Source organism: Misgurnus anguillicaudatus, chromosome 12 (genome assembly GCF_027580225.2).
Source record: "Misgurnus anguillicaudatus chromosome 12, ASM2758022v2, whole genome shotgun sequence".
Taxonomy (NCBI): Eukaryota; Metazoa; Chordata; class Actinopteri; order Cypriniformes; family Cobitidae; genus Misgurnus; species Misgurnus anguillicaudatus.
In genome coordinates this window covers 20,596,144-20,608,782 of record NC_073348.2, presented here as the reverse complement: position 1 = coordinate 20,608,782, position 12,639 = coordinate 20,596,144, and the positions used below count along the sequence as shown (strand labels likewise).

The window sequence follows — 12,639 nt, the reverse complement described above, 5'->3', positions numbered from 1 at the left end:
ATAAACAACATTCTGCCAGAACTGTTGTTGACACAACTCAACTGTATTTTCCGGCCTTTTATGGCTTTTTTAGAGATGTCAGTGGAGAGGGGAATGGAATTTAAATGGGAGAGAGAGGCGAACAGGAGCAAGGACCACAAGCCAGGACTCAAACTCAGGTCACCGCTACTGCACTGCTGTGCAATATATCATCCGCTGTCCACGAGAGTACTGGCTCCAGACAACACAACTGTATTAAACCTGAAGCATCGGATTGCTTTAATAAATGAGGACAGAAGCTGAAAGGACACCATGGAACGGGTAAATAGACAAGACAGTAGATGCTGCGAAGGCAGTAAGACGAGAAACCAGAGTTTATTTGTCCTTCCATGACCAAAGACGGAGAGTGAGTTTGGATAAGTGACTCTGGGTAGTTGCCAAGACTGAATGTCCCCATAATCATACCTGTCCCTTATTGCACTCTGCTCTTCCTTCGAAAATTAAAGATTAAATCTGTAATCAAATGACAGATATATATCTTTCCTTCAGTCGTGATCTACTTTCCTGTTGCTTGGCAACAACTTTAAGTCCCAATAACCCTTTCCGAACATTTAAATTCTCTTCAACATTCCGAATACGAAATACTTCTGGTTTACTTCTAGGGGAAGGCGATCAATAGGGGACTCTTTACAGAAAGTGCAAGAGATAATGGCAGTCAGATCGTATTATTAATGTGCCTCTGTGTCTCAATCTGTTGCAGCCTAATAGCTCAGAGCTTCTACACATTGGTATCATGGGACAGATCTTGGTAAAAGAGACAAAATGCTCTTTTTAAGTATGGTAGGAAACAAATGCACCGCAGTTCAGCAAACTCTTTAATGTTATTGCTCACATGCAATGAGGGTTATATATATTTTTTTAGTCAACATCTCATTTAAAATTTATACAAACAGTCAACGCTGATAAGCTAAAACATTTATGGGTAATAAGTCTAATGGAAGTCATAATTCATCAAGTCTGCAATGCAATACATTTAAATGTTTTATAAAATGTGGTGCAACATATCAGCAATAATGCAACGTAATATGAAATATGAGTAACCCTATAATAGTTTTTAACTGTAGCATGCTTAACAGGTTGTTAGCTAAAGTACATTAATTAAAATCAAACGCTTATGGCTCTTTGAATGTGCATAACGTACAACAATTATGCATTATATACTGTAACATCATTAGCTGAGGTTATTAATAAAAGTTATTAAATTGTTACAAAAGAAATGCAGAATGAAAGCTGTTTTTTGATAAAAAGGCCCATCCAACAAGGGCACATTTATTGAAGCACCCACAGTGTTTAGTGCACTGTAATAGGATGGCAAAGTGAAAACAGGTCATCATTAAAAATTTAGTGTGATGTCACATTATAACAATGGCTTAATGGAGACGGGTAAAAATATAAGTTCACAAATAGATCCTGCAGGAACACAATGACATTAAGTTTCTCCATGTGCTTTATACCAGGGGTAACTTTTTGCAGCTAGGGATCACTGAATTACTAAGCAAATTCTTACCCTAAAGCATATTTTTACATTTGTTTCATAAAGATTTAGCTTTTGTGTTTTTAAGAGGGTTTTGTTCAAATTACAATTATATAACCCCCTGGTTAAGCATTGAGGACCAGGACCACCAATTATACAGCTTCAAGATTGCTGTCACAAAAGATTTAACTTTGTTTACACATTATTTTGATTATTATGTTTATTCTCTCTCTCTCTCTCTCTCTCTCTCTCTCTCTCTCATGTTAATATTTTGCATAGCTGTTTCACACACTTTTGCTGTGAAATTGAAACACAAAAAATGCATTTGTTAAAAGGTACTTCTATGCCTAAAACCAAACAATCCCATGATTATTTAAACCGAATAAATCATTCAATTCCTGACCAAAGTTTATAAACTTGTACTTTCTTTAAATTATCGTTACAAATGACAAATTCAAAGCAAAGTAGCCTGACTGAAATTATTCAATGACCGACATGACCCTTGACAAGATGATTCGTGTTTTTTTTGTCCCAATGACCGTAAACTGTCAAACAGAATATCACATTTATTCCTCGACAATATTATAATAAGCTTTATTCTCACCGACCCCGCGCGCAATCAGCCGCGTTCACGAGCAAGGTCACATCTGCGCGCGTGCCAATTAAGAGTACGCGTATGAAATCATACTTCACCGAACATGACAGATGAGGACATATAAAATCAAGTCTTTCTAAATATTGAGGCAACGACAGGCAGGTTGGTCAGATATGTTTAAAGTTGTTTTGTCACACACTTGTTTACACGCTGCGGTGTCTGGAGGTGAAGGATGTCACGCGCACCTATAGCTCGTATACGATAGGACACAAACACATACACATCTAAACGCATTTATCAGCCACACTAGATCGTTTGTCGTTTTAAAATCAGTTGTGTATTGTCATTGAGGATGCAATCTTACCTGCCCTGTGTCTCCGGTAGAGGACCGGCGCGAATGTGAACGTGCGACCGGTAGAGACGCTCGCATGACGCGCGCGCTCGCGCACACACACACGCGCACACACACTGGTGTGGCAGTGATGGACACAGCAGTCTCGTGTTCACACGAGGAAAGGTATTAAAAATGCTGACTGAAACATCACAAACATTTGACGTTTTACGACGTCATTAGGCTATAAATGACGCATTGGACCAGAAATAAGCAGTGTCCTCGTGCGCAAATTTTACCCATGGGTTGCATTACAGAGTGTACTATATCTTTGATAACAACAAATGTATTTAGGTTTAACCACAAAATCCACAGTAAAGCATATTATGGTTAATGTTTTACTTACATATTTCTAAGGAATGTTTTGTGATACTTCCATGGAATTTTGATATCATGGTATTTCTTGAAGCAAGTTGGATTATAATTTTGATTACAATATTATGGTATACTTCAAAGTACTGTGCTGTTACTGTGCTATCTAATACCACTAATGGTCTGTTAAAACCATTGTACTGCTTGAAGCACATAGTCCTGTAAATACCATATAAAATGATTTAGTACCATCGTTTTTATCAAACATATTACCATACCATTATTATACTTGCACAATAATAAAAAAAAAAATAGTAATAATTTATATATACTACTATTGTTGATGTTAAGTGTGTGAGTAAAACAGAAGGCGAGAGTACAGCATATCAATTTTAATAATACTTGCCAAAAACTTAATTATGAAATGAAAAAGAGAACAATAATTTAATCAGACCAAATCAATAATGCAAATTGACTACAACTTTTGTTTTTATAACTTAATAATGCACTAAAGACTATACTATCTATACAATGCATATATTCAACATCAATATCTGTGAACTTACATGAATAGCCATGCAGCATGTGAAGCGTCAAAAAGGTTTGAAAACACACAAAATTAGCTTTGGTCTTTTGAAACAAGACTTAAAACCTGGCCCTGAAAACCTGTCCATCCCTGAGTGAAAGGTTATTTTGGACTTTAGCTCTTCTATAGTGTTCTTCAATGGTAAAACTGAACCTATTCAGCCTTACATGACAGACTTCAAACATTTAACTCTTTAAACTTCACCCAATCAGCAAATACCATCAGTATTCAATTCCAATAATAATTTTTAAAAGCTTTTAAAGTTTGTTTTGGTTTTGGATATAATAGCAAAAGTGCCCCGTCTATATTTTCAAACAAGCGATAAATCTGGGCTAAGCATAGTTCCACATTAAATCACATTACCTTATAAGCCTGATGGCTTCGTGTTGGAGTGCATTCAAAACAGGGAGTTACAGCACCATAAAAAGCCATCCATGCATACACACACACACGCTCATACGCTTTCACACAATCTCTGAGTGTACAGAGAGATTAATGCACGTGTAATCTCACTGGAATGCATTGCTTCAAAGCTCCAACCGAACCGTTACGCTAAACACACTAACACACAGGTTATAATCCTCAGCGCACATACGTGAAATACAGAGGATTGTGAATTTATAAGACTGATCATATCTTTGGTTTGTGTGTCTGCTATAGTCATTTTGTCATTTACAGTAAATCGTTCAGTGTGCGAATGTACGTTTCTATGGCGTCTTCTTTTTGGTCTTGACAAGGCCTTTTTCTACCAGGCAGCGGTAGAACTCTTGGATATACGTGTACACGCATTTCCAGTCGGGCTGTCGCATTCGCATCAAGTCGTCGACGTCTAGCAGTCGCGGACAGTCAGCAAGTGTCTCTGCACACACACATGAACAATGTACAATGTTATAACCGTATTATAAACTCATCTGATAAACTTTCATGAAGTGTCTGGATCATATTTTACTTTAAATCCCAAAGTGAAGTAGGACCATAATGTTTTATTGTTTGTTTTACAGATTAAAGCACTTACTCTGGGAATCTGAGCACTCCAAAATGAATCTGCTCTGCTTACGCAGTATGTATGCATCAGGCTCTAGTCATTGTCATTTAGTCAATCATTGTCAGGCTTTGATCAATCACATTGTCATTGTGACGTAATTGTTGTCTAGTATGGTAAGCCGTATTCGAAATGTGACCTCTGCATGTAACCCATTCCAGTGAATAAACACACACAGAGCTTAAGGGCACCTCAGTCGCTTCCTGCCAGTCGTGAGAATCAAACTGACTCTTTAACCATTAGCCAAAAATGTAGCCAATTCATTTTCTTTGACTTATTTTGACAATTTTGTGATGAAATATGAGATTCATCCATGCATTCGGGTGTAATAGAGCAGTGATTCTCAAACTTTTTGGCACACATCTTGTGTAGGGTGCATCCCTTCGACCCCCACCACAAAATAATTCATGACATAAAACATGTAGCTCTTTTTTTTTTAGATTTAAATAAACAAAACTTATGATAAATTGTATTTCATAAAGGTGTATTATAAAATGTCACACAACTTGGGCCCCGGCACCATCTCGCACCTCCAGTTTGAGAATCACTGTAATAGAGGGTCTTACTCTGCAGTCTTGAATGCCTTCTCAAAGTTGGCCTTGCGGTCGTAAGGGTCAAGGGTGCAGTATTCAAACCCCTCAGGGAAGAACCTGTGTACCAGCGCACAGAATGCCAAACCGTCTGCCCAGCTAGAGGAGAAATTTTGGATGTTCACACCCTACACACGGAAACAAGTATAGGAAATTGAGGAAATAAGGGGGGTTATCATACAAAACGTGTTAGGAACATATCTGGGTCACCCCCCCTCAAAAAGAAAAGCTTATTTTAAGGACACGGTGTCATTATTTTCATTACACGTAAACAAATTACACCTCCCCCAATTCTCATGAATGTAATGCATAAAAGTCTTACTGTAAAATAATAATTTTTAGAAAACCCAGCTAAAATCTTTTTTTTTGTGATTGACTGTTTTCTACATAAAATCATCCTATGTAATGTAAAGACCCTAACCCTTTTTTGAAAATATAACCTTGATATCTTTAATATTGTCTGAGTAAGGTCATGTCAAAGATTACAAATACTTTACTAACCATGCGTTCACACTAGACGCGGTAGAGGCGGCAAAAACGAGCTATTCGCGCGTAGTTGGACGCTTGAACATTAAAAGTTTACTCTCTTCATTCGTGCATGAAAATCTAGTCATTCGAGACATTCACGCGGAAATTCACATCATGGGAAGGGCTTCTGCGACTCCGCTCGGTTCCTGTAATCACGTCATTACTAGAGCAAGCTCTCGATCGGTTAAAGCCCGATTTATTGTCGTGCGTAAGCTATACGCCGTAGCTACGCCATAGGTTATCTGTAGCCTGTGCTTAGCCTGCTGTGCACCTCACAAAATTTTGAAATGGGTGGTTCAATGGTATTTCAATCATTCTGACTTATTAACACAGTTATTTGTTGTTTCCTGATGCTAAACGTAGGCAAAGTGTCAAAAAAGCAGTTGGGCGTGTTACAGAGTATTTCTGTGCCGAATGCACTTCGTCAGGGTTCGTACAAGTTTCTGAAAGTTTTTTTTCGATCAAGGGTCCAGCTGAGGTTTCAGGGGTTTCTATACGTATCACTTCTTTATATGGACACTTCCCCCGGAAAACCCCGCCCACCAGTCAATCAGCGGGAGACGCTAGAACTTGCAAACATCATATCAGCTTTGTTTAATTTCAAAACTCAACAATGGCACGAAAGATGAAGTGTGTTTTTGGATGTAAGGAGAAGAAAGCCAGCCTTATGAAAACGATGGATATAGTTTATTATCCGGGGTTGCAGCGGAGTTTTGCTTGTGTGTTTGATGCGGTGGATTTTCCCAACCGGGTCATGAGTTGCATGCAGTAAGTAATACTTCTGTCTTATGTTGGAAATAGGCATGTGCATATTATATAAATGACACGAACATGTAGTGAATCATAAGTTAAACAGTGTTGTATAGTGTTGCATGACTCGTATTCGCTCCTCCTGCGGTAGTAACTCCTCCTTCTTCATTTTTCGTACGTTATCGGAAAGATTCGGTAAAGCTAATCTTTCTTTTATAAATCTGATTAAACAAAAGGCTCTTCGGAGATATAAAGGATGTAATACTACTCTATAGGTACTCCAGATTAACATCAGAAATGCAGAAACAGCGTGTGTTACGTGAGCTTTAACAGCGCGTCAGTTCTACGCGGACCGCAAGCGCTGTGATTGGTCCACCAGAACCCCTCCCGTCAGGTAGAAAAACTGCGTCATAGGTATTTTCGTTTGCGACTATGAAAACAAAGACTGGCCAAGTTGAGGACTGATTTAACTCAAACTGCAATAAAAGTCGTTGTTTATTTACTTCCATCATTGCTGGTCTTCTCAAATCATACACAACAAGTTCCTTTTTCTTCTTTGTTTGTGGGTTAACTTGCCAAGCTGCTACTTCATTGACAGTCGCGCTGATACTGTGGTTACACGCGTGGATACTGCCTACCAGCGGTCTGCACGTGTGTTTGCATGTCGACGCGGACGACGATGCAAAAGTATAAAGCCGCATTCAGACAACCAGCAAGTTTCTCGCTGTGTGTCGCCCATCTCTTTCAATGAGGTGTTTCTAAATCTGCTTGTCACAAACAAATGAGTACGATCCACTCCAGTAACTGACGAGAGAAGGATGACGTGAACTTCACTGCTTCGTTCTCATTGGTAGTCGCTCCCGAAATTCGCTCAACATTTGCATAAAGTTAAACTTTTCTTAACTTTCTCGCGTCACTGGACACGCCCATTCATTCGCCAATGGTCACTTTCGCTCGTGCCGCTGGAACTCGCCAGGTTTCCATTGAAATGAATGAGATCGCGTCGCTTTGCTTCTGCTGGTCGCTGTCTGTCTGAATGGGGCGTAAATGAAAACTGACACGGAAACCTACGCCGTTGCGGCTACGCCGTAGGACCTACGCACAACTATAACGAGCCCTTTACGCGGCATGTTTTTGGCCAAAGTTCAGATTTTTCAACTTACACATTTCTCGCGGCAACGCTCAATTCGCGTTATTTGCACAAACTAGATAGGCGAAAGAGGCGGATTCGCGTTTACCGTGCTAAATGACTCGCGCCGCTGGACTTCAGGCGCGCGTAAACACGTCTTTACATTGAAATAACTCGCGCTTGAAGCCTTTACTGCAGCTGGTGTGAACGCAGCATAAGATTTTCATTAGCTTTTTAAATATTTTTAAGTCCTTTTTTATAGTTTTCAGGGGTAAAATGTGACCTGGACATGTTTTTGTAGACTTACACAAGCTGGCTAACAGAGCAAGAGAAATACTCAGTAATACAGAAAGAAAATAAGGTGTTTGATCTTATTTTGTCTATAGACTAACCTCATACGGTTCAGTCTTGGCCCGGCACCAATCCAGCAGCATCTGTTTGACGTCTTTGGTGTTTGGGCCCCCGACTGCCGAGCCGCATTGCACTTTGACCCTGGCCATGTGTGACTGCGCCGGGCTTTAGGAGAAAAAACACAATCAATCAATGTGATGGGATGGGACCGTTTCCAGCTTTCATCCTTTAATGCTATTTAGAACGACTCACCTGCCCACAGTTTTAGTAGTGGAAGGAGAGGATTGCGGGGATGAAAATATTTTTGCTTGAGGTGCCCCTAAGTGAATTAAAAACGAGAAAGTCGAGCAGACAGAAGAGTAAAAGTACGTAGAGGTCCTTCGAGAGTGATGGTTACTCACTGTGTACGTTGTATTGCACGCCTCTCGTCCCGTTAGCATCAGGCTTCTGGTCTTTATTCAGTCCAGCAACTGTTTTGCTTCCGGCGCTCCGTTGATGCAAGCTCTCCATTCGGGCCGCCCGTTCCCTATCTCGCCGCTCTAAGAGACGGGTCGGGAAATGGAGGGTTTACACCCAAAAAGTGATAAACATCATCTAAACAGTTATTTTGTGCGCTGGAGGGTTAACAGTTTGTTTACAGAACTTCATTTCTTACTTCCTGTAGAAAGATCTCTTAAGCTTTATAAAGTATATATAGTTAAACTTTACTGTTGTTGTTAAAGGGATAGTTGTTCACCCAAAACTTTTGTCATCATTCACTCAACCTCACAAACTTCCCCGTCTTAATGAAAACGGAGAAAAACACTTCGATGAATGTTTCCAACCAAGCCACTCACGAGCCCCATTCACTTCCATAGTATTCTTCTTCCTATTATGGAAGTGAATAGGGCTCATGACCGGTTCGGCTACAAACATTCACCAAAACATCCCTTCTTCATGTTCATCAGAAAAAATACATCTATACAGGATTATAACAACATGAGAGTGAGTAAATGATTACAAAAGTTCAATTTTGGATGAACTATCACTTTAAAAATAATTACAAAGAAACTTAAAAGTACTTCTACGAACTTTGTTGCCACCAAAATAACTTAAAGTCCAATTCTTCAAATGCTGGATTGTTTCCACCCATGGTTGGGTTAAATGTAAAGATTTCCTAGTTTAATTTTAACCACGATTGGATTTGTCCATATTTTATTGGGTTTACCATTGACTAAAACAACCCAGCATTGTTTGCAGTGAAAATGTAATTGCTCCTTACGGTAAGATTTAGCGTGTTAGCAGACCACGTATGTTTTGATCAAAGACTACACCATGTTTGGCTTGTATCTGTGTGTTTATTTGACATTAGGGAAATGACCCGGTCCTCACCCCTCTTCCTCTTGAGCAGCTCTCTCATGGCAGCCCGGATCATTTTCCTCTCCTCAAAATCCACAGCCTTATCTAGCTATTGCATGCAATAAACAGAACAGACGCACACTAAACGTTTTGCTAAATATGGTCAGGACAAACCGTGATAAGAAGCACACTGTATCTGTAAGCGCAACTTACCATATTATTTAGGATTTCTTCGTCTTCTATAGCTGCCAGTTGTTCGGCCGTTGGCGGACCCGCGCCGGTAGATTGCTCTTTGGTACCCGGCTCTAATCTGACGCTCTTACTCTCCATCTTCAGTGACAGCTGGGATAGAAGAAGGAACAGGAGGTGTTGACAGGAGTCAGGTTAGAGATATGTGTGGCTCCATGTGTGCGTGGGAGTGAGGGAGTATGTTTACGCAAAGGAAAAATGAGGAAGAGAGATCTTAACTGAACAAAACTGTCCGAGAGCTACTAGTACAGACACTCCCAAAGATATTTTAGGACAACCCCAAAACGTCAAAACAGTAGTTTGTGGCTGCGATGCCGTTGTGTGACTGCCCAGAAGAAAATGCTTTTGCTCAGAGGTTACACACTTTCATTGCTATAAAGAATGAGTCTATGCCTTAAGTACCGACTTTGTCTCAGATGTTTCCTCTTAAAATCCCTTGGGAGATTTAAGTAATAGGTTGTTGACACAGTAAAATATAGAGCTGTTTTTTTAGGTTAAATGCCAGTTTTTTTAAATGTCAAACCAGATTTAGTGTGCACATAAATGGAAAAGGACATCCAGACCTTTCACAATCCAAATATTGATGTTAACGTAAATAGTACCCTTGTTGGTAGGTCCAGATATGAACCAAGGTATATGCCTGTGTTTTGAACCTTACTATCCGTAGTACCAGATCCCAAACAATCAGAGAGATTTGTAAAATAATGTGGTAAAAACTATTTGTTGGTTCAACTTTAATCAGCATATTTAAAATTTTGAGTTAATTCAACTTTTTTAAACTCAAAAAAGTTGTGTCAACTAATATTTACCAAACAGGTAACTTACTTTTATTAAGTTAAACCAACATTTTATACAGTGTATGATCTCCTGCGGTTCTTTGGAAAGGATATAGTGCCCCAGAAAGTATTCGAAAACTTACGACAAACCTAAAAATGTATTATTGTCATTGCACTACAGAACAAAAAAGCAAACCTAGAGACATTGCACCGTAAAAAGTTGGATTAACTTAAAAAATACTAAATTTGGTTACACCTAAAAAAGTTTTTATATGTTTAAGTGAACAATTAAACCTTTTACAATGTAAAGTTCAATCAAAGCAGATCACAAATAGATGTGATAACACTTTACAATAAGGTTCATATAGTTAACTACATTATGAACTATTAATGAACTGCACTTATACAGCATTTATTAATCTTTGTTAATTTTACCTTCATCAATTACTAATACTTTATTAAAATCTTGTTAACGTTAGTTAATGCACTGTGAACTAACATTAACAAACAATTAAAAGCTTTATTTCTATTAACTAACATTAACAAAGAAGAATAAATAGTACTGTAACAAATGTATTGCTCATGGTTTGTTCATGTTAGTTAATACATTTACTAATGTTAACTAATAAACCTTATTGTAAAGTGTTACCATAGATGTTTGTTAAACTATAGATGTAATGTTTGAAATGAAGACAAAATTATTGGGACACTTTTCGATCATTGAACAATAGTTGAAAATGTCCAATATAATGCGATGAACAATATTTTGGTTACTGCTAAGGTCAACTTGAGAGGAAAAAACTACACAGAAAAGAGATTAAAAATGATTGCAAACCAAAAAATGTCAGACGTCACTTGGTTTGATATTCTGCTATGTAACAGTTCAATTCATAACATTTTAAATGTACCTGGCCACTGCACACAAAAATACTGGGTCATTTTTAACCAACGGCTGGGTAAAATATAGACAAATGATGGTTTAAATTAATCTAAAAAAGGTCAATATTTGACCCCCCCAATATGTTGAAACAACCCAGCATGGGTTAATTCAAACCCAGTAGTAGGGCTGTCACAATGATTAAATAATCTTCTCATTGCGATTGTTTGACTTTACCGCAATGATTTTAGATCACCGCAATGATTGCACATCTCTCTAAAAACACAAGGGGGAGCTGCAGCGCCTGTATAAACGAGACCGTATCTAATGGTGCTCCTTGACTGACAGTGTAACGTGATACATTGCAAATTTAATACAATTGAAAACATTGTTTAAAGAAATGCTGCAAGCCGTATGAATTGCCAATTAAAACATACATTTCCAAAACAGCAGTTTCAAATTTAGGGATTTTCTTTCAGTTTTTGAAAGATATATTTATTAAAAATTACTTTTAAATATGTGTTATGTGTATTAATATTTACTGCCAGGTAAACCTAACAAAAAATGTCATTTGAATAATCACAACAATGTGTAAAAATTATATCATGAACAAACAAAAAAAAAACCCTATGATAATTAAACGTCACAAAGCCCTAAAACAGGCAATTAATCGTCATAATCATCACAATTCAATAGGCAATTAACCGTCAGCCGAATTTCATAATCGTGACAGCCCTACCCAGTAGTTGTTTTTAATAGGTTGAAACAACCCAGCATGGGTTAATTCAAACCCAATAGTTGTTTTTAACCAATGGCTGGGAAAATATAGACCAATTATGGTTTTAATTTATCCAAAAAAGGTCAATATTTGATCCCACCATAGGTTGAAACAACCCAGCATGGGTTAATTCAAACCCAATAGTTGTTTTTAACCAATGGCTGGGAAAATATAGACCAATTATGGTTTTAATTTATCCAAAAAAGGTCAATATTTGATCCCACCATAGGTTGAAAAAACCCAGCATGGGTTAATTTAAACCCAATAGTCGTTTTTTATCAATGGTTGGGTAAAATATAGACAAATTGTGGTTTAAATTAATATAAAAGGTCAATATTCGACCTCACCATAGGTTGAAACAACCCAGCATGGGTTAATTCAAACCCAATAGTTGGGTTTGTTTATATTTTACCCATTTATTGGGTTTTATCCGAATAACAGCTGATAATACTGTATCTGCCGAATTTATATAACAAGTTGTTCTTACAAAAGTCTGAAAGATGTCACACAAAAACTGAAAGATTGATAAGCTATAGATTTACAGAAACCTTTTTTAAAATAAATTTTTCATATAAAGAAAAACAAAACAATAATGCTTACCTACCACGTCGTGGCTGTCTGGAAGCAACTGGTCTTGTGGTCTGATGAACAAGGTGAACTGTGGACTACTGTGTGCAGGTCTTAACTGACGCTGCATCAAATTTAGAGCAGTTGAGGTTTTCTAAGCCACCGTCAGACCACTCCCACCCTGACCCTTATTTGAAGGGACCAGGAAAAAATGTAAATGAATGTGGAAAAAATGGAACGGGACATTAAGTATTTTGGCAAAGTTTG

General features: G+C 38.0%; 2 protein-coding genes across 4 annotated transcripts in view; both read right to left on the bottom strand.

The window, feature by feature from the left end:
- inpp5ja (inositol polyphosphate-5-phosphatase Ja) overlaps nucleotides 1-2,865 on the bottom strand; it is a 28,986-nt gene extending 26,121 nt beyond the window's left edge. The window contains exon 1 of one of the 2 annotated variants that reach the window (XM_055208863.2): nucleotides 2,473-2,865. The gene's annotated coding sequence lies outside the window, so the exon portion shown is untranslated. The remainder of the gene's footprint in view (nucleotides 1-2,472) is intronic. The other variant, XM_073874092.1, reaches the window with a different exon arrangement.
- A 323-nt stretch (nucleotides 2,866-3,188) lies between these two features.
- On the bottom strand, nucleotides 3,189-12,562 carry smtna (smoothelin a). Of its 2 annotated transcripts, none has more exons than XM_073874095.1 (8): nucleotides 12,406-12,562; nucleotides 9,339-9,467; nucleotides 9,159-9,234; nucleotides 8,189-8,326; nucleotides 8,040-8,106; nucleotides 7,829-7,952; nucleotides 5,012-5,157; nucleotides 3,189-4,261 (listed from the first exon to the last, which is right to left on the bottom strand). In XM_073874095.1, exons 2-8 carry the CDS (start codon nucleotides 9,453-9,455, stop codon nucleotides 4,105-4,107), a joined length of 825 nt encoding a protein of 274 aa, XP_073730196.1. In that variant the 5' UTR covers nucleotides 9,456-9,467; nucleotides 12,406-12,562; the 3' UTR covers nucleotides 3,189-4,104. The 2 variants fall into 2 exon arrangements, with proteins under 2 accessions (XP_073730196.1, XP_073730195.1); XM_073874094.1 differs by having other exon boundaries at nucleotides 12,410-12,562.
- Between the last annotated feature and the right edge of the window lie 77 nt (nucleotides 12,563-12,639).